The sequence below is a fragment of the Trichomycterus rosablanca genome, chromosome 23 (assembly GCF_030014385.1).
Source record: "Trichomycterus rosablanca isolate fTriRos1 chromosome 23, fTriRos1.hap1, whole genome shotgun sequence".
NCBI classification, from domain to species: domain Eukaryota; kingdom Metazoa; phylum Chordata; class Actinopteri; order Siluriformes; family Trichomycteridae; genus Trichomycterus; species Trichomycterus rosablanca.
Window position 1 is genome coordinate 1,644,731 of NC_086010.1, and position 24,582 is coordinate 1,669,312.

Sequence of the window (24,582 nt, forward strand, 5' to 3'; positions counted from 1 at the left end):
ATGATGCCTGTGCCCCTACACACAGGTGAATACAGTAGCACCCTATAGATTTTATTCCCAGTCTTAGTATTTCCAGTCGGCTCCAGACACACCGTGACCCTGATCAGAATGCAGCGGTCAGTATAAAGATATAAACAAGGAAATTCGGCTATATTACTGTCTGGTAGAGTGGGTGCTGTTCATCAGCATGCACTCAGGGGATCTGGGTTTGATCCTTGGTTGAGAGTGCGCAGAGTAAACATGCGAAGAACATGCCAAACTACTCACAGACCAGTTGCATTTACATTTTCGCCATTTAGCAGACGTTTATTCCAATAAAATGACTTACATTGGTGTGACAGTATACAGTCTAAGCAATTGAGGGTTAAGGGCCTCGCTCAAGGGCCCAACAGTGACAACCTGGCAGTGGTGGGGCTTAAACCAGCGACCTTTTGATTACTAGTCCAGTACCTTAACCGCTATGCAACAATTAGTGGTTAACTTTACTTGCGACGCCGAATCGACTCTTGAAAGAATCGTTCGCTCGGAATCGGTTCACTGTCGGACAGCGAGCTAGGCTGAGAGCGAGAGAGGAGGCGCCGCGGCGCGCGCGCTACAGCAGACGCTTATCTCTCGATTCACGCGGATTGCTGAGGCGCGAGCATGTTTCCATAGAGACCTGATCAAAGAAGAGGCGCGAGGACAGATCAGACGTGACAGGTAAGCTCACGCGCTGTTCATGTTACCTCTGCACGCGCATACAATCGCGTTCAAACAAACAAACAAACAAACAAACAAAAACAGTAAAGAAAGACACGTCATGAGCACATTCCGCTCCTGTATTGATGCTATGTGCGCTCCTGGATGCAATGTAAACATCCGGGATCTTTTGATGGCATGTTGTTTACATGAAGCTTGTTTACATTCACGCGGGTTGTTTTTCTGTCGCTTTGATCTGTGACGTTTGATGCGAAATTCAGTTCGGTGTTTGTTTGATGTAAATAATGTTCAGTCCCCCTGAATCAAGCGGCATCAGACTGTAAACAAGAGCCCGAACCCAACCGAGGTGCGTTATGTAACACACACACACACACACACACACACACACACACAATGAAGTGATTTACATACAGGGATCCCCCCCCTCCCGTTTATTGATGTCTTCTGGGTGTTTCAGACACACCCACTGCTAACAGGTGCTCTAAGCTATCAACTGAAAGGTTGACAGTTCGAATCCCAGCCACTGTTGGGCCCTTAAACAAGGCCCTTAACCCTGTCTGCTCCAGGGGTGCTGTACGATGGCTGACCCTGCGCTCTGACCCCAGCTTCCAAACAAGCTGGCATATGTGAATAAAGAATACATCTGTATATGTAATGTATATATGATGAATAAAGCCATTCTATGCATTCTATATTCTATAAAAAATACATAATATGCTTACAGCTTTGTGACAACACTTTGGGGAAGGCTTTTTCCTCTTCAAGTTTGTCCCTGTGCACAATGCGAGGTCCATAAAGTCACAGTCTGACCAGTTCGGCATGGAGGAATTCCAGTGGTGTGTACGGAGCCCTCATCAACCCCTTAATGGTCTAGCCAAGAAACTAATGTTTACATTTTCAGCATTTGGCAGATGCTTTTACCCAAAGCGACTTACAGTACTGTGACAGTTTACAGTCTAAGCAATTGAGGGTTAAGGGCCTTGCTCAAGGGCCAACAGTGGCAACCTGACAGTGGTGGGGTTTGAACCAGTGACCTTCTGCTTACTAGTCCAGTACCTTAACCACTAGTCAATATTTTAGAGTTTAACACGTCAACCAAGGAGTAGATACAGCGCAAACAAGAGTGTTTAAATACAGCTTATTTTAACCCAGTATTTATAGAGGTAGCTGGATACTTCATGGCTGTTCCTAATTTTATGGACACTGCAATGTTGATATTGTGTTCCAAACACACCCTCATTTAGTTGGTGCTGGTGTTGCGGGTACAGCCGAGTCTCTTACACATCTCTTTCTGTCTGGTTAATTAATTTGGTTAATGTAATTTATTTTACCCACACAACACTGGGGCCTCTGGGACCCCAAAAAACAAGGTACATTTATACAGTGATAAATTAATGAGGGAGGGGAGGGGAGGGGTCAAGTAAGGGACCAATAAAGGGTTAAACACCTTTGAGATGAATTGGAACACTGATGGCAGGCCTTCTAGTCCAACATCCAGCAAACAATTATTTCATTTTCAGTAATTTCAGTACTGGGAAACACCAGGTACAAGGCAGGAACACCCTGGACGGGGCGCCACCCCCTCAACAAAAGTCAGTCATGTCTGTGTAGGCATCCGTCCGGCTGATAGCACGGCTGAGATTTGAACCCGGATCTCAGAGGTGGTGGTTCTGAGTGAGTGAGTAAATAATGTGTGTGTGTGTGTGTGTGAGTGTGTGTGTGTTGCTCAGCAATGGATTTGTGATGGATTTGTTATAGACTATTTCAGAGTCCTATGACTACAGAGTTTGGCATGTTCTCCCCAGTGTTGTTTAGGACATGCAGATGTTATCCAGGTGTGGTTGGGTGTTGGAAGGTTTGATCTGCTGCACCTCGTTGCTACATTTACATTTACTTTGATTTGAAAAGCAAAAATGTACCAGCGTCACTCCTTTAAAAACAGCACAATTAAAGTGATACTAAAATACTAATAGCTTACAATGCCTAATTCACCTCCAGAAATCTGGTCAAGGTCATGGTGGATCCGGAGCCTTTCTCCTGAAACAGTGAACGCGAGTCAGCACAATTCAGTATTGTATGGACACAAGTATTGGGACGCCCCTTATAATTATTAAATCCATGCATTTCAGCCATAACAGTATCTAAACTGTGTAATAAATCAGTTATATAAAGGAAATGGCATCTTCTAACTTAACAGCATTAGCTTAGGGAAGGTCCTTTCCTGTTCCAGCATGACTGTGTCCTCAATTGTTCTGGCTGAAATAGACTGAAATCTTGCAGGCATTTCAATTTCAGAGGCAAATTTGTGAGGCAAAAGTGAGACATCAGCTTTGCGTAACAAACAAAAAACATGCACAAACACACAATAAAGGGTTAGAAGTGCTGCTGTGATTACCAGAGCCGTCTTTCCTCATAGGTTATTTAGAAATGTGGACTGGTTTTTGAATATTTCAGATCTCAACCTGGGAGGTCGGGACTTCACATGGGGTCACTTGTTTTTTTGTTTTTTTTACAGTGGGGTTGTAAAGGGGGTCACGTAAAATCATTCTTTAGACCGTTTTTTCCTGGGATCTTTGGGCTCATACTGTAATGAAATGTAGAAGATTCCGGCCACTTCCACATTTCATAACAGCTCATGTCTTTCAGCAGACCCTGGGTGGGATTTCTAAATCCAGTACCATGAGTATTTCCTGTTCAGGTCCTCAGGGACCCACAGAAAGTCCAGAACGTTGTTCCCAACAGCTGAGAGTGCTGAAAAAAAATAAAATAATCACAGACCAGTTTGGAAAAGATTGTTTTATATAAACAGTAAGAGCAGCAGCTGTTGGTTAAAGGGTAAATAATTCCAGTCCAGCACAGGATGAATTAGGATGAATTTAAGGAGCGTCTGTATGAACACAGTGGTAGCAGAAGCAACGTTAAGTCCTGCATTAGTGGAACATTGCTAGTTCAGATCCCAGCCCTGACTAAAAGCCCCTGTGGAACCTTCAGCACGGCTCTTGAGTCCTCTCGTTCTGACCCCAAGTTCCTCAGAAACACCCGTCTCAATGGTGTTTATGAAGCAGTGGTAATCTGATTCTTATACACTATGTGGCTAAAAATGTTATAAAAACAGTGACCTCTATGTGAGCTACAACAAAAGCCACTCTTCCGTGAAGGGAGAAGAATTTGAAGTATGTCTGTGGGGATTTGTGCCTATTCAGTCAAAAGATGACAGCATTTGTATGGCTTGTATGGCTCTGTTGATGTTTCGGTTCATTCCAGAGATGTGTGGGGCTGAAGGCACAAAGTCTTGTGAGAAGCTCTACTCAGAGGAGCAGCTGTTGGTCACTCTGTTCGTGAAGTTCACAATCAGGTGTCCAAATACTTTTAGCCATAGTGTTTGTTAGTGGATTTAGTAAATTAGTGTGTGTGCCTGTTTGTACTCGGATGGGGGAGGGCTTCTCTAGAAGCCTTGTGGTCATACGGCAGAGCTCCATGCCCTCACAGATGCCAGGCCGGTGACCCCCCCACACACACCCACACACACTGCTGTGTACCTCTTACATCATTAGGAGTTTTTGTTGAACGGTTGGACGGCCGCGCTCGCTCTTTCTCCGCAGCTATAAATAGAGTGTTTTAAATAGGCCGATTTATTGTGTAAGCACTGGTCTGAGCTGAGCGTTCACTCGTCCTCGCTCGGATTCTTCTGCTGAGATCTGCTTTCCGTCTTTCTGCTCTGTGTCGCTCTCTGGTTCGGAACGTACAACCGACACTTCCATCTTTAAGCTTTTACTGTTTTATGGCCGGACCCAAACCAGAATGTCTTTGCAATCTTTCGGCAGCACGGCTGGCTTGTGGGGGAATCTCCCTACACGTGTATTTATCCATAGGTCATTGCTGTAGGCCTGAACCAATCAATAATCAGAAACCTTCTTTTATTGGGATTTCTGTGCGTAGGCGTGAGGTTTTTATTGGGTGGATAAAGGTTAAAGAACACCACATAACCAGACGTGTGGTTTTAATTAAGGATGGATGAGACTAATCCACTCTGAACGTCAGGACACATACATTTTTATGGCTTCAGTTTATTCAGAACTCAGCAGCCAGAGTCCTTAAATTTACTGAGCGTTCTGCCCACATCTCTCCCATCAGCCATCATCATCTTCTCATTACCTCGCCCCTGTCTACCTCAGTAAGCTCCTTCATCCTTACTTTACCAAATGTTTTCTCCGATCCTGTGGCTCTGGACTTATGGCTGTCCAACGTACCATCCTTTCGGTCCACGTAGAGCAGAGGTGAAGAGTTTGTGGTAATACGTTCCATAGCTTTGATGCCATAACGCTGAATGATCTCCCTCCAAAAGTAACTGATCTGAATTTTGACCACTACTGCTCATTACTCTTCTTCCTCATTTGCGTCTCCGTTTTGTCGTCCCTGGGTATGTAAAAGACGCGACCTCGGCCACTTTCCTGATGCCCACACTGGTCGAGGAGCTGCTGACCGGTTGGTGGCTGCTGATTCCTTCTTTAACTTGTATAGAGGATCACGCTATTATTACTGTATTCTTCTCCCGCTCGTCCCGGTGCCTCCAACACCCGTTTTTACAAGGTTTTGGAGTGTGTCCATACTACTCTGTGCCTGTGCGATCCACCTGAAACCTGTTCAGCGAGGTTGAGGTCAGGGGTCTGTGGAGGCCGCTGGACACCAAATTGGTCGTACCAGGTCTTTATGGACAAGATTGAAGACAATAATCAGAAGGTGGTGTCTACATCATTCTGGCCACACAGTGCATTCAGAAACGATGAGACGTGTTATGTAATTAGTGACCTCGGCCCTGCGATAGCTGGCGATGTCGCGGCGTGTGCGTGCGTCGTGCTGACAATGGACCCACAGTGTCTGGCAGACTGAATGCTATTATTGACGCTCGTTAATAAAGGTTCGTTTCTTAATACAATGAGCTGTAAAGCACAGAGCTCTTCAATAGAGACGTCTTGGAGTGGACTCGAGGACCCTCTCGTGCTCTGACGGGACTTATGGAGCTCGCCGTCAGTCCATCCAGCTCAGTGTCGGAGTGATCGATGCAGATCTGAGCTGGTGCTGTGTCGGTGCCAGGCTGTGGAAGCACGAGGTGACCCGGCAGTACGAGAGTGAGTAAGATCGCGCGCGTGTTCAGAATACTAGCCGGCTGCTCGTAGCTTTGACGTTTTACAAGCAGCGCCGCGTCTTTGAGGTCGTACGTGTTGAGATGTTGGGCGCTATGGGAGCTGCTGTGAGGTGAGAGCTGTTCACGTTCGGCTGAACGTTATAACCTCTTTTTTATGAGCTGATTTGACACTTTTATGACGGTAATGATAACAGTAATAAAGTCTGATGCTTGTTTAGGCGACTAAAGTGTCGATTGCGTGGCGGCTGCCAAAACTCGAGTAACTTAATCTTAAGATTTTTATTGACACTGTAGTTTCATTTATGAGGTTTTTATTATGTAGAAGGTCGTTTTATTTACACTATATGTAGTAGGGTTCTACCAAATTCACAGAATAATGTGCTTAATTTCATGGAACGTCTTTCAAATTTCACAAATTTTTAAAGAAAAGAGCCACATCTCATGGCAGTCATTAAATAACACTCATAAATTAAATAATAGAATAAATGGTTTTGATTTTTGATGGTTTGATGGACGTCCCATTTCCAAACCAAACGCTATTAAAATCAATAGGGTCTTCCCTAAACTGAATAAGGTCTTCCCTAAACTGATATAATTTCCTTAATGTAATGTACAAAGCGGCTTACAATTACGACTGAACACGATTTGAGCAATTGAGGGTTAGGGGCCTTGCTCAGGGGCCCAGCAGTGGCAACTTAGTGGTGGTGGGGCTTGAACCGTCCAGTACTTTTACTCCTGAGCTACCACTGCACTACGTGATTGATATGACTGAAACACATTAATTTAATAAATAGAAGGGGCGTCCCAATACTTTTGTCCATATTCCGTTTAACTAAATATACATACAGCAACTTAGATAGTGTCGTTTACTTATCGTGTCACTATGGCCTGGCCTTTTAATTCATCACTGATTGTTTTTTAGATTTTCAAACCAATCACCTTTTATTACATAATATTATTAATAGGATGGACACAATAATGTAAAAAACTGATCTGAACCAGTCGAATCAGGAGCAAAGCTCTCTAATGGAGTCTTCTCAGATTTATACCCCAGTGATAAGTACACATCCAGTAGGACGGCGACCGTGCTGACATCACTGGTGGGAAAGCCTTCCGCACATGAGCGGTGGCATGTGCAGTGCAGTGCAGTTCAGTGGGACGGTCATAAATCAGGCAGGCCGGGGGTGTGAGCGCGCCTCAGCCGAATGTGAAAGTGAAAATGCTGGCGGCGCTACAGCACTTCACTCTGTGACTGAACGGCTCCCGTAGCCCCGGGCCGGCGGCTCGTGCTCTTTATACGGCGGGACTGAGAGCAGAATCTGTGTGGTTGCAGTTGCACCGGGAGAGAAGGAAACGACGTCGAGCTGAACGACACCGAGACGAGGACCGAGAGCGGGAGGAACCGTCCAGGGACCAGGTAGGTCTGCAGTCATGTACGGACGTGTGTGCTGAACGTCGGTTTTGTTCTTCTGAACGTGTGTTTGTGTGTGATGGAGGAGGAGGATTTTAAAATAACAGTATTTAACTAGTGACCACTGTACAATCCTCCGAGTGTCATGAACCAGTTCAGAACCACATCACAGTGCTTCTGAAGTCCATAAAGACATAGTTTGAGCAAGTCTGGTGTGGAGGAACTCGACCCTATTGAACACCGATGGGATGAATTGGGATGTTAATTGTGAGCGAGGCCTCATTACGAATGTTCTTTTGACGTTCTTGAGACGTTCACAGCTCTTGTGTAAAGCCCTGCCAGAAAAGTGGAGGCTGTTATAGCCGCAAAGAGATGCCAACTTATAAATAAAGCCAATTATTTTTAAATGCTTATGGTCAGGTGTCCACATGATTTAGGCCTTATATCGTATAGAGACCAGAGGTATGGTGGCACAGCTGGTAAGGTTGGTGCTTCATTGCCCTAAAACTAAACTGCCCCTTGGTGTGAATAAGGGTGTAAGTAAGGGGGAGAACTTATGAGCAGTAATAATGAAGAGAAGTTTAGTGCTCCTGTCTCCTTCTTTTACTACATTAAACCACGTTAAGCTTTATTTTGAACCAGAAGCGTTTTTGACTCTGGGAGAAGCTGATTCTGATTCTCACCATTTCTCAGAAGCTGGAGCTGTAACACAAGTTTAAAAGTGAAACAGGGAGGAAAATCCAGATAAACACAGATACATGTGGAGCTGTAACACTGGATCTGACGCTTATTCCACACTGATGCAGATTCGTCTCATATTTGCACTTTGATGACATTTTACAGCACCGTTCAAGTGTCTGGTATGAGCATTTACATGTCGAGGGAAGAAAAAACACAGAAGCAACAGCAACCTGTAAATGTGACACCAGTTACTCATCTAGTTTGCAAGCTGAAATGGCGGCGCACAAATTTGCAAGGTAACGACCTCCCCTCACCCTGAGTGGCCAGGACGCACCTGTATGTACAATACAGCAGCTGGGAGCACAGTCACCAAGAAAACCATTAGTAACACACTTCGCCGTAATGGATTGAGATCCTGCAGTGCCCACAAAGTCCCTCTGCTCAAGAAGGCTCATGTACAGGCCCGTCTGAAGTTTGCCAATGAACACCTGAATGATTCAGAGAAAGCTTGGGAGAATGTGATATGGTCAGATGAGACCAAAATTGAGCTCTTTGGCATCAACTCCACTCGCCGTGTTTGGAGGCAGAGAAATGCCCGGTGGGGATGGTGTTCTTGGGGTCATATCCAGCATTTCTCTGCTCCCAGCTCCCTTGAGATCATTGACAAGCTCCTCCCGTGTAATTCTGGACTGACCTCACCTTTCTCAGAATCATTCTTACCCCACCAGGTGAGATCTTGCATGGAGCTCCAGAGTGAGGGTGATTGACTGTGATCTTGTATTTCTTCCATTTTCGAATGATCGCACCAACAGTGGTCTCTTTCTCACCAAGCTTCTTGCTGATGGTCTTGTAGCCCATTCCAGCTTTGTGCAGGTCTGCAATCTTGTCCCTGACGTCCTTTGATAGCTCTTTGGTCTTGCCCATGGTGGTCGAGAGATTTGAACGGAAGAAACTGATTCTGTGACAGGAGTCTTTTATACAGGGACAGTAATAATTTGTAGCCTCATGGGCACATAACCGGTCTGTGGGGGTCAGAATTCTTGCTGGTTGGTAGGGGATCAAATACTTATTTCCCTTAATTAAATACAAATTAATTTATAACTTTTATTTAATGTTTTTTTTCTGGATTTTTTGTTGATATTCTGTCTCTCTCTGTTAAAATAAACCTTCCATAAAAATTATAGACTGTTCAAGTCTTTGTAAGGGGGTAAACTTACAAAATCAGCAGGGGATCAAATACTTATTTCCCCCACTGTAAGAGAGAAGTGTTGAGTTGTGTTGAGACCAGAGTTTTGCGTAGGCGAGTGTTTAAAACCACGTCTTTATAGAGCTCGCTTTGTGCTCAGGAAGCATAATCATGCTTAAAGAGAAAGGGGACTTCCCCAAACTGTTGGCACAATGTTAAACACGTCATTTACCTAAGGGTCGTGACCCTTAAGTGGGACGCAAGCTAAAAAAAAATGGGTTGCAGATAAAAACCATGATAATTATATAAACTTGTACGCGAACGCCCACTTGTGGAGGCTTTATGTTACGTCTTGTAAACCACAGTGGGACCAGATTGTACAGAGAGTAAGATGCAATGTTTGTGCTACCTGGGTCACGTAAATATCATGAACAAATTGTGGGTCTCTTGGAAAATCCATTATTTACCGTAATTTATCTCATTTTTTTTACACCTGTTAGCAATTAATGTGGCAGAAACTAAATTAAACTAAATTAAATCATTAAGAAAGGTGTCCACATACTTATGGCCGGTCTTTCTCTGTTTTTATCATCAGCATCATGGAAGACTTTAAGGTCCAGACCGCCAAGCATCCCCCCGCAAACAGCGCGCCCCTGCGACCCCCCAACGAGCACTCCCGGGAGCGGGTCAAGCGCCTCTCCACCGACTCCAACGGGACGAGCGAGGGAGGAGCGGGAGCCAAAACCCCGGTGGAGCTCACGCCGCTCGAAGAGGCCTTCAGACGCTTCGCCATCCACGGGGACACGCGGGCAACCGGCAAGGACATGCACGGCAAGAACTGGTCCAAACTGTGCAAGGACTGCGGGGTGATAGACGGCAAAAGCGTGACCCTCACCGACGTGGACATCGTCTTCTCCAAAGTCAAGTAAGTCCGCATAGTACTTGTGGTAGTCAGTTCATACCACACGTCTTGTACCGTCATCTGAGGTGAGTGAAACAGGTGAAACGGTTCCTCACACAGGAATCACACCCAGATCTGACCGAGAAACTGCAGGAGCGTCTGAATCTCCCCCCGACGTTCGGGTGCGGCGCACAGACAGATTACCTAAACAAATCCGCCCGCTCGTCCCAAAGCGCTCGGACTAATCTAAACCGGAAAGGGGGCGTGTTTACCCGAATCTGTTGCCATGACAGACGGGTTACTCGGGGAGATGGTGATCTTTTGTTTAGGTGATCGGTCCGTGTGTACGTGTCACTGTGCACTTTTAACCACTTAAGGAGGGAAGAGATGAACGACACCCGGGGTTGAGGAGGGAACTGTGGCGTGTAGAGCTGCTCGTAAAGATCAGACATCACGCTCGGTCGGGACAGAAATCCTGGTGCATTCAGGAATTTTTCTCTAGTGAACAGCAGTACGAGGGCGGCTCTTAGATTCGGAGTGTTTATAGGGACGCGCTTCTCCCTGATAACAGCTACCAGGGAAGTGTCTCATTAAAGGAGCAGCACAAACTTCAGCATAGCTGGAACCTCTGCTGTTCTCTGAGCCCGTCAGCCCCAAAATGCTGAGCCGTTTCAAGCCAAGTCCACAACAAAGAACTACAAGGGAGTGCAAAGTTTACCTGCCGTTCCTTGGTCCCTGGCTCCTTGAATGAAGCCTACTGTAAAGCATTGTGGAGGCTCGCTTATGTTTTGGGGTTGCTTTGCTGCCTAAGGCATTTAGGATAATGAAGGATAATGACCAGATGCATCAAGAAACACCCAAGTATAGATGTGATAGTGGTTGATCCAAATTCTGACAATGTAAAAGGAGCTGGAAGATCATGAACTTTAGAAATGGATCAAACTACTAGCAAAGAAGTGCGGAAATTCGATTCAGAAGTGCCATTAGTGTTAATTAACATAAGCGAATTAGGATTTGGTCCCGCCTTCTAAAAAAGTTGCTCCAGATGTTGGGGTGGAGATGAAAAGTGTATTATGGTGGTCTTTCAACACAAGGTCTAAGGGCGCATTTACATGAGAAGCGGCAAAAACGCTTTTGCACCGCCTGTGCCGTTGTTTCCTATGAAGTGTGACGGTGCTACTTGAACTTTGACCCAGTTTGCTGACTTTTTACATTTTACATTTTTACATTTTCAGCATTTAGCAGACGCTTTTATCCAAAGCGACTTACACAATGAGCTGAACACGATGAGCAATTGAGGGTTAAGGGCCTTGCTCAGGAACCCAACAGTGGCAACTAGGTGGTGGCAGGGTTTGAACAGACAACCTTCTGTTTACTAGTCCAGTACCTTAACCACTGAGCTATCACTGCCTTTTCACAGCACGCTGATACAAGGCGTTAAACAACATTTAACGTGACTTATTGTAGTAAAACAGCGGAATGTGATTAGTGGAGGAACTTATGAGCAGTAATAATGAAGAGAAGTTTAGTGCTCCTGTCTCCTTCTTTTACTACATTAAACCACGTTAAGCTTTATTTAGACTCTGGGAGAAGCTGATTCTGATTCTCACCATTTCTCAGAAGCTGGATCTGTAACACAAGTTTAAAAGTGAAACAGGGAGGAAAATCCAGATAAACACAGATACATGTGGAGCTGTAACACTGGATCTGATGTTTATTCCACACTGATGCAGATTCAGCTCAGATTCACACGCTGATGAAGTTTTTTTTTGGTGCTTCTCATGTGAATGCGCCCTGAGAAACATCTCCTGCTCAAGGGCCCAACAGTGGCGACCTGGCAGTGGTGGGGATTAAACTGGCCACCTTCTGATCAATAGTTAACCTCAACCAGAAGCATTTGCTAAAGGAATGGACTGACTTCCACTCCCTCAACACACTCCAACAGCTCCAAACCTCGCATGGTTAATGTGCACTGTGTGTGTGTGTGTGTGTGTGTGTGTGTGTGTGTTTGTCGCCGGATTTGTTTAGACCTCTTTTCTCTGTCATGACGTTTTGCAGGAACAAATCTGCACGCACCATCACGTACAACCAGTTCAAGGAGGCTCTCTCTGAGCTAGCGAGGAAGCGCTATAAGGATAAAACCAGTGAGGAGGCGTCGGAGGAGGTTTTCAAACTGGTGGAGGGGAAGTCGCCACTTATATCTGGAGTCACGGTAAACATGAGCGTTAAGTTACAGATTATATCACCGGAATTATAGTTCAGTTTGTTCAGATACTGCAAACCTGGCAAAAGTATAGTACAATGTATGGCCAAAAGTATTTGGACACCTGATCGTAAGCTTGCTGGACATTCCATTTCAAAAACAAACCCTATTATAACAGAGTGACCTTTACGTCATATATTATCATCTAAAATGTTAAATGTGTGGCCATGCTGGACGTATTGTCGTGGTCATACGGCCCAGCTGATAAGGTTCTAAACCACTGTATAATTACATGGAACATTAAAACTGTAACTCTCTCTGTGTGTTGTTCTCAGAGGGCCGTGGCGTCCCCCACCGTGTCCCGTCTCACAGACACCAGCAAGTTCACCGGCTCTCACAAGGAGCGCTTCGACGAGACGGGCCGCGGGAAAGGCAAAGCGGGTCGCGTGGATATCGCCGACACGTCCGGCTACGTCTCCGGATACAAACACGCCGGCTCGTACGAGAAGAAGGTCCTGGGCAAACCCGGACAGAAACCCGAGTGAGGCGTCGCCGGATGGAGTTTTACTATTTCTGTGTTTGTGAGATTCTTTGTTTTTGTAAACGATGTCCGTTTCATTTCCTCCCTGGTTTCCTGTGCTTTGGTACAAACTGGAACAATGTTTACGTCGACGCAGAGAAGACGCCGCCAGTACATTCCTCACCACGATGGACGATTTACTAACAGATCTCAGAGGCAAAGCAATGTGATGACAGGACGTGGAAAGACTGAGCAGAAGAAAAATGTTCGATAAAATGCCGACAACAGCACAACTGAGGTCTGATCAAGCCTATAGGTGGCGCTATGTGGGCCTAGTCAGACGATTCGGCTTTGTACAGGTAAAAAACTCAGCAGCCACTTGGCGCTAACGATCAAGGTTTTCAGATATCGCCACTGAACAATGATACACTGACCACAGTTCTGTCACCCCACCAGTAGGTTATGAAAGCACAAATAGTGGCATCATTACACTCTGCCCTTGCTGCCTTTTATCGACTTGCAGTGCAGTGGCACAATGGTGATGCCAACAGCCAGCCAATCTGAAACTGATCATTCGGCTGCTCCTGTCAGGACTCGCCACAGCGGCTCATTCATCCACAGATTCAGTTTGGCACAGTTTTTACACCGGATGCCCTTCCTGTGCCCTCTTTTTCACCACTAAGGGTACGCTTTACACCATGCATGTTTCACCTATTTATGAGCCCAGCTCAGGATTCAAACCCAAGAACTTAAGCACTGCTAATACCAGCAGCGAGGACTCTACCATTACGCAACACCAATTAAAAAGCCTAAATAAAAATTGCAGTAATCGGCACACCATTCTAAACACCCTGGTTCGAATCTCAGTTCTGCTATCGATCGGCTGGGCGCCATCTAGCGGGCACAATTGGCAGCGCCTGCAACAGACAAAATTGGCAATCGAGTCTGCATTGTGGGAAAAGACCGGACTAACTGGGCGGGGTCTTTAAACACTGTTTAAGGACCCTGGTTAGCAGACAGAGGTGTCTCATGTGCGAATCCACCAAGGCATGGGCGAAAAAGAAGGGGTCGAAGGACTGCACGTGTGTCCAAAGGGGCATGGAGCAGGCGAATATACCCTCCTCGAACGCAATCGGCATCCCCAGCAGCGGAAGACTTATTGGCTATGCTAAAATTGATAGTAGAAGGGAGAAAATGCATAAATATATATAAAAAAAATATTTTATTTTATTAATTTTTTAATAAAATTCGTATTTCACCAAACTAACTGTGCAACAGAAAAACGAATCGATTGAATTGACCAAATTTTCCAGAAGGGGTGATGCATTCCACTTTTTGATCAGAACTTAGAACGTTTGTGTTGTACCTGTCGCATCATTTGCATCATTTTGTGCCGTTTGCTGCCGGATATCAGATGAACTGTTTTACTCTGTGATTGATTTGTATATTTAACACTGATTTTTATATACATGTGTGTTTATAGTGCGTCCTTGTGATCTGAATAGACTTGTACAGTCCCCCAGGATTTAAGCATATCGTGCCCGAACCCCTGAACTCGTAGTTACTGACAGTAGATGTGAATTTGTGTGTGTGTGTGTATAAACAGGATTTACTCTTTCCGCTGGTTTGCTGCACAGACTGGGACTGTGTTTCTAATCCTCCGTCATGTTTCCGTTTGTTTCTGTACTAAAGCTTAACAGCGTAAATCTGAATCTAAACACTGGCTTCATTTTTCTTTATTCTTTATTTCCTATCAGACAGAAGTGAGAGTAAACAGCAGGGATTCAGAATTCATTAGAACTTTTATGCTGGGACGCTTTAAGCACGCTGAACGTACACACACGTACATTTTTTCACACTGGTCAGGGATGCGTCCGGACTGCGTTTTATATATACATATCACGGGAATTTATATTGAACTGAGGAGTCAGTCCAGCAGCTACATTTAATTAGGACGGGTCCTTATATGAATGGTCACAAAATGAGATGCTGCCATGGGTCTGGCGACTGATCTGTGACTGGTCACATGGGTCACGTGGAGCCTAGTATGGCAACTGGCTGTGCCCGAGGGAGGGATGGAACTCGACCAGGCTTCGTTGCTGCCGTACAGTTGCGATTTAGCAGACGCTTATAACCAAGCAACCTTATATCCAAGCGACCTACAGTTTGAGCGAGTGAGGATTCAGGGCTTTGCTTAGGGGCCCAACAGTGGCAATTTCTAATTACTAGTCCAGTACCTTAACCACTGAGCCACCGCTGTTCACATGGGTAGCATGTAATAGTCTCAAGAGAACTGCATAAGGGCGGGGAAAATTATTTCTAATGGAGAGAATTTAGGCAACTAGTTTGCTTCCGTTACTTCGGAGCCACATTATTTCGGAAGCGAAACATGTCCGGGATAAATGACTACATTTGGGGTAAGGGGAAAAGCGCATACTGCTAAAATAGTCCACTAAAAAAGGGAAAATAAATACATTTAAAATACTGTAATACAAAGTAAGTGTTTGCTAATGGAACCCTTAAACTTTTGTATTGTTGCTGTACCTTACATAAACACACGTATCGTTCGACGGCCAGTTCTAACAGATCATGAAGTGTATTGTGTGTAATAAAAACCACGAGTGATCAAAGCGAGAGGAAATATTTTCAGGTTTCTGGGAAAAAGACGGCAGCGTGTACAGACTTATTCTTCTACAGAACGTCTATTTTTCCAGTTTAAAGTTACAAACGTTCCTGCAAGCTCAAGAACCGACTCGGATTTCTACCAGAACTTCAGGTTTTGAGGGAGCTGAACGAGCGGTTTAGCGCGTCTGTGTGCTTGAACACTGTAGTACTCTGTTATTTAGGAATAGAAGTCGGTATGTTTTAGGTAACATTGTGGTAGAAAACTGCCTGCTGCATGTTCTACGTTCATGATAACAGAATGTTCATGTGACATGTTCAGACTTTAACATGTTTGTGTTTTGTAGCGTCGTTACGGATAAAAAATACAATTAAATAAAAGAAGGAAATAAAACAGCCTTGGCGTGTTGGTGCTTTGTCGTCGCTTGTGTCTCGCGGGTGAGATTGTGCCGATCACCTCGGTCCGGTGTGTTCTGGCATCTCCTTCAGCTTGTCTGAGAGGATCTGCTGCTGTAATCTGATCAGCTGCTTCTGCAGGGACACGTTTTCCTCCAGGACGCTCCTCAACTCCTCATCGAGGTGCTCCTGTTCACCAACAATACAAACACTAACTTTATAGACAAACAAACCATTTACTTTTTTTTCCAAGCGACCCACGTTTTGTCTATGACTTACAACATAGACCACACAACATAAACGATGCATCAGAACAAAACAAAATATAACTAATTAATTAAAATGGTGATAATCCGGTACCACAGTGGTTTACAAGATCTAACGTAAAGTCTCCACAAGGGGGCGTTCGTGTACAAGTTTATTTTGTTTTTACGTACCTTTTAAAATGTGTTTATTTCTAAATGTTTTTGTTCTGTGACCCTCCCAGGGTTTGAAGAACGCTGATTTAGTGGAGCTTTATTGGTGTTATCAGTTACTCCCACCACTATGGGGTTAGGGGGGTACCCGAGTACCAGAAAAGAAGATTTACAGCAGTTGCTAGCATTAGATGATGCAGCCAAGTTATTTTATTGAGAAGCTACAGGTTTATGCTCATGCTTAGCCAATAATTATCAGTCCAGTCAAGTCCGAGTGAGGCCGAGACTTAAGGATTAGGCACAGAGACTTAAAGAAACTACAATCTTAAAATGTAATTATGGAAGTTCCATAATGGGAGGTTTTTGTTAGACACTCACCCGACACGTGTCCAATCTGTGGCTGTTTATCATCTCCTAGAGCCGTATTGCATACAGAAATACACGCTAAGCTCTATGTGCCACCCACCTCCCCAACAAACGCTCACGCAGCCTCCCGTACCAGTCTCGGAGAACACATATCTCAGCAGCAGCGGAAGAGACCCAGTCCAACCCTCCCTCCCTCAAACATGGCCAATTGTGTTCATGTGGTCAGGTCATTGGCTCTGCTGAGATTCAAACACTACGCAGTTGTGCCATCCGAGCGCCACTATTCTGAGATTTTGATCCAAAATTTTGGGGCACTGACAGAATTTTGATCAGCTGTCTGTAAGAAAGGCACATTATGTGTCCCAAGGCCACTGATTCTTAAAGAATTTGATTGTCAACAAACGATTTTAGCTGATTTTGCCTTTATTTCGTATCCCATCTTCAACTATGTAAGAAATTTTATCTATAATCTATTAATCTATAATATATCTATCTACAATCTATCAGACTTACGATCTTGCCGTTTGCTTGCTGCAGCTTCTCTGTTACATTTTGGATCTCAGACTGATGTTGTTCCTCCTGCTTTATCAGCAGGCCGTTTAGTTTTTGGATCTTCTGTCTCGGAAGCTTCATCTCAGTTTCTCTATCAGAAACCTCCTGCTCCATCATGCAGAGGATCCTCACGGCGTGGGCTACACAAACACACGTACCAACAGACAGTAGTTTAACACACAGGGTAGTAAAAAAATAAGGATTAGGTTCATTATATGGACAAAAGTACTGGGAGAGCTGACCATGAGCCTGTTGGACATCCCAGTCCAATAGCACAGGCATTTATATTTATATATTATATTTGTGCCCATTCAGGCAAAAGAGTCAGTGATGTCATTTAACTTCTATCATTTTTATACACCTGATGTGGTAGGAACAACTACATGTAGTCATTACATAATTTTGCCCTTACAGTGTACTGTTCTACTCATCAGAAGGTCGCTGGTTCAAGCCCCACCTCTGCCAGGCTGTCACTGTTGGGCTCCTAAGCGATGCCCCTAACCCTGAAATGCTTGGACTGATGGTCACTCACTGAAGAAGTGCTTGGTGGTGTGATTCCTGTTTCCAGACCAGTACTCATCCACCAGACTGAGGAGCAGCTCCATCGGCTTGCTGTGCGCTTCCTAAACACGAGAACATCACATGAAACAGACAGGAGACGATAAAATAATGAACGGGTGGTGCAGTGGTAAAGTACACTAGTAGGACAACAGTAGGACCAGGATTAGATTTTCTCAGATTGATGTCCACACTAAACATACATACTGACACCTTTTGCCCCTACAGAACCTTTTATGAAGCTATTTAAATATTACTAGTTTTTTAATCTTCTCTATGTCAGATACTCCTCGTCTGATTCTGAACAAAGTTCTGGTCCGTTTTGCAGAGCAATAACAACATGATGTCTGTTCACACACCTTGCAGACTCCAGCATCTCGCTCAGGTGTGTTTTCTTCATCGTCCGGGAGCTGAAACGTTAGACTCGATGAGCGCAGCGCTGAGTTTCGTTTCCTCTCTGCGTGATTCTTTAACGACCAAGCTGACTGTTCATCTGCACCCGAGTCCCAACACACATTTAATGTGATTAACTTTTAATACACTGCTCTAACAAGCACACATTTTCCAGTAATGTACACTATATGGCCAAAAGTAAGCAGACACCAGACCATAAGCTTTTGGAGATTTTGGAGTGTGTCTATGGCAATCCATGCCCATTCTGTCAAGGATCATTTGTAAGGTCAGGGACTGATATTTCAATTCTACGTTCCAATTCATTCCAAAGGACTAAATTGGAAGGTCATTGGAGTTCCTCCACACTGAATTTATCAAACCATATATTAATGGACCTTGCTTCGTGCACAGGGACGCAGTCATGCTGAAACACTTATGAGCCTTTTTTATTTGTTGCCACAAAATTGGTAGCAATGACATTATTTTACATGGTTTTTTAGGCCTTTCAGCAGTAGGTGTGGCTGAAACACCTGAATTCATTAATCATTAATGAGAATGGTGTCCACATACATTTGGGCATATAGTGTACGTCATCCACTATGAGAAGATGAGACTTTATTGATCCCCTTTGGGAAAAATTAACTTGTTACAGCAGTATAAGAGAAATGTGGTAAAAACAGAAAAGAGAACTAAGTGAAAAACCTTAAAAAAATTAAAAAGACGTAAGATAAAGCTGCTAGACAAAATTACACTTAAGGGTTCCCTTTAAAAACAACTGATGTACTTAGTTATATTATCATGAATATAACAAATATGAAAATATGAATAAAATGAATAATTAGGAGAGATGAAATCAGGAACAAGGTTTAAATACCTTTGATTGCCGTGTTTTTGTAGCCTGGATGTGGTGTGAAGTTGATTTCCGCCGCTGTTCTGCTTTGTTTCAGGTCCTCGGATGCTTTTTCTAAAAGCTGTGCAGAAGGTAGATCAGCGAAAGTCACTTTGGGGGCATCAGCCGAGGGGCGCTCTCCTACAGGGTGCTGGGTACCTGATCGTCACACACATACAGATTTATCTTTAGAGGTGTACAAATGTACATGGTATACTGTATGACACCTGACCATGAGCATGTTGGACACCTTATCCCAAAACCATGGGCATTTATATAGAGTTAATGTTGGATGAAAAGTCGTGACTAGGGCTGTTTGCAAGCTACTGAAGTTTCTCCACACCAAACTAGACAAACCGTGTGTTTAAAGGCCCTCACCAACCATCACAAGGTTGAAAGAATGCCATTTATTTCACATCACATCCTTAATTTCATTTAATAGTATATTAATATTAGCATTCTCTCTCACTTAGCACACCTGATTCACCTCATCGGCTAATAAAAGTAACCTCACATAAACAGATTTTGGTTTGGTAGGGAGCTGCAGCCCTCCAGGAAGTGACTGTGAGGCTGATCTGCTGACAGGAAGAGAAATGTCATCCTCTTGTGGACAGATTAGAACAATTCAATACACTGAAGTGAGATTAACATGTGCATGAGGCTTTAAGACTGTAATGAGAAAATCATGACTTTGTTTTATCTCATTAATAAAATGAGGATGCACCCTATTCCAAAATTATAACCAGTCAGTAAATGTATACCTGCAGAAAACAGTAGAATTAAAATACTGCTAGACAGGAGAAAGTTCAGGACCAACTAGTGAAAAAGTCCACATTTAATAATCACTGTAGATTTAGTATCACCGCGGTCACTACCTGGTGGACGAGCGCCCTCCTGTCTGTCCCACTCTTCTTGAGTCACTGCGTTCCTGTTCTCTTCAAATCTGTGATTCAGAACAGTCTCCTCGTTGCCCTCTCGGAGCGTGAGCTTGGACATCATCATCCTGTTCACAGAGGCGATCCTTGGGCCACTACTTCTACAAAAAAAAATAGAAACATGTTTTTAAAGTGGTGGAACAGAGACTGCATGTGCTTCACCACTGTTCTGTCATTTCTGCTGTTCATGTTGCTCTGTGGTCCATAATGAGCTCATCCAGAAGCTGAAATTAGGGGGCTGGAAACTGATTCCTGGTCCGAGTGCTGAAAGATTCCCTTCGGCTGCTCCGGTTAGGTATCATCACAGCCGATCAGTCGTCTGCATGTTCGATCTGGTGACTTCTTTACGCTGTATGCCCTTCCTGGCGCAGGCCTCCTATTTATCTGGGCCTGGCACTAAGGTTGCACTGACTCACTATAATAATACTAATAGGTGAGACAAAAGGTAGTAATATAGGGCCAAAAATATGTGAACACCCTTCTGAGTTCCGATGTTTTAGACATACACATAAATACAATCATTGATATAGAAAATAAATGATATGCTTCAGGGCTTGTGGCAACAGATTAGAAGGCCGTTCCTCTTCCAGAATGGCGGTACCCCTGCTGTACCAAAAGTGAGGTCTGTAAGAATACGGTTTGACTGGTCTGGTATGAAAGAATTCTAAAGCCCTAATTTTAACCTCATTGCATACCCTGGGGATGAACTGGAACATCAGTTATGAGCCAGGCCTTCTTTTCTAGCATCTGCTATTGACCTCGCAAATGCCCACAGACACACTCCAAACTTTTGGAAAGGGGATGATTTCATATTAATGCCCATGATTTTTCAGATGTTCACATACTTTTGACCATATAGTGTGTGTGTGTGTGTGTGTGTGTCTACTGGCTAGATTTGAGTACTGCCATGCACCTTCAGTATTTGTAAGCCCAACGCAGGACTGAAACCCATGAGCTTTGTCGCTCGTACGGCTCTTAGTGTTACACCACACTCACTATGTTCTCACTGAAACCTCAAAATGTGAACGGAGGGTCACCTGTGCTTCGTCTCCTCTTTAATAGAGGGAGTTTTTTGACTGGGTTCGACGTCTGACTCCACAGAGAAGTGCATCAGAGCTGCTTTCCTCTCTCTGTCTCTGACCGGACAGTCATCTATCAGGAACAAAACACACACACAAATAATCACGCACAGACATGAACCAAACACAAATACTGGTTTAATGATCAGATACTGTAGAAACGTACCGAGCTTTCGCAGCTTATTAATGGCATGGACTAAGTACAGGCGGTAATACGGGTCTTTTTTAACGACAGGGTTTAATCTCAGGTCCAGTTCTCTCAGGTTTTGAAGGTGACCTAAAGCCAGGATGTCCTGCAGAGATGAAATTCTGTTGTAGTAAAGGTTGAGCTTCTCGAGCAGCTTCAGATGCAGGATGCCCTACAAAAAGACACGGATCTCAGTGAACACCGGATTATTCTGGGCGTAATGATCTTCAGATCTTCAGATCTACTCACCTCTACTGAAACCAGCGCGTTGTAAGACAGGTCCAGACTTTTTATACGGACAAAGTTCTTGAGAGAAATTCCCAAATGACCGATTTTTCCAGTTTCATACGTTCCAGGGAGGCATAATGATCGAACATCCGCTAAAATTAAATAAAGAAATCGAATCACACACAATAATGGGGATAAAAATTACATTTCGAAAACAATTTCACAAAAACACTGTGGGTATTATAAAGTGGCACAGTGAAAACCAGTGGCACAATCTACTGAGTGTGTAAGACAGTAGATTCACAAAGTACTCAGACCACTTGACTTTTTGCTCACTTGATTATGTTGTGGATTTAATTTTGATTGAATATATATGACAAATATAGGATATATATTTTACCATCACATATTTTTCCACTCTGTCTTTTGAGCCCCATATCAAAAATACTTGTAAGGTAGCCTTTTCCCATTTTAAGAACATTGCCAGGATCCATGCATTTGTAACTTCTAGAATTGACTACTGCAATGCTGTACTTCATGGACTCCCTGATAGGGTTTTAAACAGGCTGCAGTATGTACAAAATTCAGCTGCTAGGATTTTAACCCATACTAGATCTTGAGAGCACATCACCCCAACTTTAAAACACCTACATTGGCTTCCAGTACAATACAGAATACAATATAAACTGTTGGTGCTGGTTTTTAGATCTCTACACGGCCTCGCACCTTCATATCTTTGCTAACATCATATTCTCCAGCGCTGTCTCTTTGCTCTTCCACACTGCATTTGTTAAAAGATCGCCCCTCTAAATGATGTACAATTGGTTTCCCAAGTTGTGGAATAGTCTCCCTCTTGAGATACGTGCCTGCTCATCTGCAGCTGTGTTCAAAACCCGTCTCAAAACCCATCTTTTCCAGCTGGCTTTTGGGCGACTCAGAACTGTGCCACATGTTTGGTGTTTTCCATGTTTGTTCCATGTGTATTTTATTTATAATTTTGCTCAGATTTTCTTTATTTTTATTGTACAGTGTCCTTGGGTGTCATGAAAGGCGCTTTTCAAATAAAATTTTATTATTATTATTATTATTATTATTATCAATCTACATTTTTTTTACACTAGAGTTTTATTTTATTTCATTTAAAAACTAGAAAGTTTGATCACAGAGAATTACAGACAGTTTGTTGGACAGTTTGTTGGTGTGTCTTTCCAAACTCTGTCCAATCAATTCAGGTTGCAGAAGGTGGATTCCAACTGAGTTCTGGACACGTCAAGGTTCAATTTTGAGCGGCACAGCAGTAGGTCTGAATACTTTTGTGAATAAAACTCTAAAAGCATGTTTGTATATTGTTATTGTGAGTGATTAAGTGCAGACTGATGGTGGAAAATGGGGCTTATATCCTCTAAAATCCTCAACAACAATACATGTCAAATACATTAGTAAAAAATGTGGAGTTATTGAAGCACTGACACCTGATAATACCTTTAAAAGGTGCAAACAATGGTTATTTATATATAAATGATATCATAACGACTTATCAAACGTTATCTCACAGTGTTCCGTACAGTTGTCCTTTATCCTTTATCATGCAGTGCTGCATCAATTATTGGCAGATACATAAAATGGCACAACAGCAAACTATATATTTTATTTGTTCTACAAAAAAGAGACACAGATTTACTTTAATTGATACAAAAGTAAATAATAAATGTCGTAAGTACGGAACACTGTGACCTGTTTACCAAACACCAGCTAATGAATGACAGGCTACGCTAACGCTCTGTTACCTAGCAACAACTAATTCATCTGTTTAGTTAATTACAACATTTTAATATAACTAATTCTAACTGCAAATTGTTTTATTTTAATAAATACACGGTATAAACGACTCACCCAGACATTTATGCTGAAGGTTGAGCTTGTCTCGGATCCATTGCTCTGTTATACATAAACACTCCGTCGCCGCCATAGTTTCAAACTGCCAGTGATGACAAGTGCGCATGCGCAGCTTAAATAATAATAGTTTATGCTTCGGTTTTGTTTAAAACATTACAGGTTGTTTTAAGATTTCAAACGTTCAGACGTCAAATAAAAATACCTAGATAATACAACAGTTGAGTCGGCTATTGAAGTTATTAATATGCTGAATACTTTAAAAGCTATTGAAGTTATGAATAAAAATCTATTTTTTATTATGTAATAAGGGGCAAAAGTGTCAGTATAAGAGTTGTAGTATGTAATGTGGGTTACACTTGATAAAATACAACTTGTTTTGAAGCAATATGATGAATAATTTTAAAGTTATTGAAGTTATTAATATGCTGAATACTTTAAATGCTATTGAAGTTATGAATAAAAAAAATCAGTTTTTTATTATGTAATAAAGGGTAAAAGTATCAGTATAAGAGTTGTAGTATGTAATGTAATATTTGATTGAGTTGATTATATATATATATATATATATATATATATATATATATATATATATATATATATATATATATATAATTTTTCCTAATATGCATCTAAAGAATATCACACACACACTTCTTTACATTTTTGTTTAAACAAAAAACGTTAAAATAACGTTCATATAACATTACACATGTGAGAACGTTTGCTCATAACATTAGGAAAACTTTTACATAACGTTAGTGGAAGTTTTGGGAACGTTCCCTGTTAGCTGGGTTGTAGCTTATCATTAAAAGTCACTTTTTACGTCACTTTATCTGGGTGTTCTCTGCCTTATTATTAATAAACGATTTGTGTATGCTGTATAAACATTGTGCTCTTATAACCTCGGGTCCACACCTAAAGCCATAAAGTGAATCATCAGTCATGAAATTGCTTGGCTGATGTTTAAACTTTCCATGATAGTCTGCACTAACAGTTCTGCTCCTGAGGTACTGGGGAACTGTTTTAATCTACTCTTAAGAGAAATATGTGGTTTTGAATATAACCACAAAACCTCCAAACTGGGCCACAAGCTAGAGCTTAAACAACTGTAAAGTGAACTGTAAAGGGCAAGCCGTAGCCTAGTGGTTAAGGCACAGGACTAGTACCCTAATTAGGGTTTGATAATTTTACTTACTTGGGTTTTTCTTGCTCCCCTTTGATGTTTCTTTATAAATACCTATTGTACATTTTATTGTTGTATATTATACTTTATGGCTGCATAATTATTTTTTACTTTAACCTATTGAGGCTCTTTCTC

At 42.9% G+C, this 24,582-nt stretch overlaps 2 protein-coding genes across 5 annotated transcripts; one reads left to right on the top strand and one right to left on the bottom strand.

Annotated features, from left to right (window-relative positions):
- The first annotated feature begins 617 nt into the window (after window positions 1–617).
- LOC134300961 (tubulin polymerization-promoting protein) lies at window positions 618–15,767 on the top strand. 4 transcript variants are annotated; one of them, XM_062985453.1, is made up of 6 exons: window positions 618–699; window positions 7,179–7,262; window positions 9,719–10,048; window positions 12,083–12,236; window positions 12,563–12,768; window positions 12,905–15,767. In XM_062985453.1, exons 3-6 carry the CDS (start codon window positions 9,723–9,725, stop codon window positions 12,975–12,977), a joined length of 759 nt encoding a protein of 252 aa, XP_062841523.1. In that variant the 5' UTR covers window positions 618–699; window positions 7,179–7,262; window positions 9,719–9,722; the 3' UTR covers window positions 12,978–15,767. The 4 variants fall into 4 exon arrangements, with proteins under 4 accessions (XP_062841523.1, XP_062841524.1, XP_062841522.1 ...); XM_062985452.1 differs by lacking the exon at window positions 618–699 and adding an exon at window positions 5,656–5,828; XM_062985451.1 differs by lacking the exon at window positions 618–699 and adding an exon at window positions 5,908–5,955.
- On the bottom strand, window positions 14,473–23,370 carry cep72 (centrosomal protein 72). The gene is made up of 10 exons (XM_062985450.1): window positions 23,262–23,370; window positions 21,390–21,520; window positions 21,120–21,312; window positions 20,912–21,026; window positions 19,815–19,975; window positions 18,925–19,098; window positions 18,017–18,150; window positions 17,632–17,722; window positions 17,061–17,239; window positions 14,473–15,954 (listed from the first exon to the last, which is right to left on the bottom strand). The coding sequence occupies exons 1-10, from the start codon at window positions 23,368–23,370 to the stop codon at window positions 15,823–15,825; spliced, it is 1,419 nt and encodes a 472-aa protein (XP_062841520.1). The 3' UTR covers window positions 14,473–15,822.
- Window positions 23,371–24,582: the final 1,212 nt, after the last annotated feature.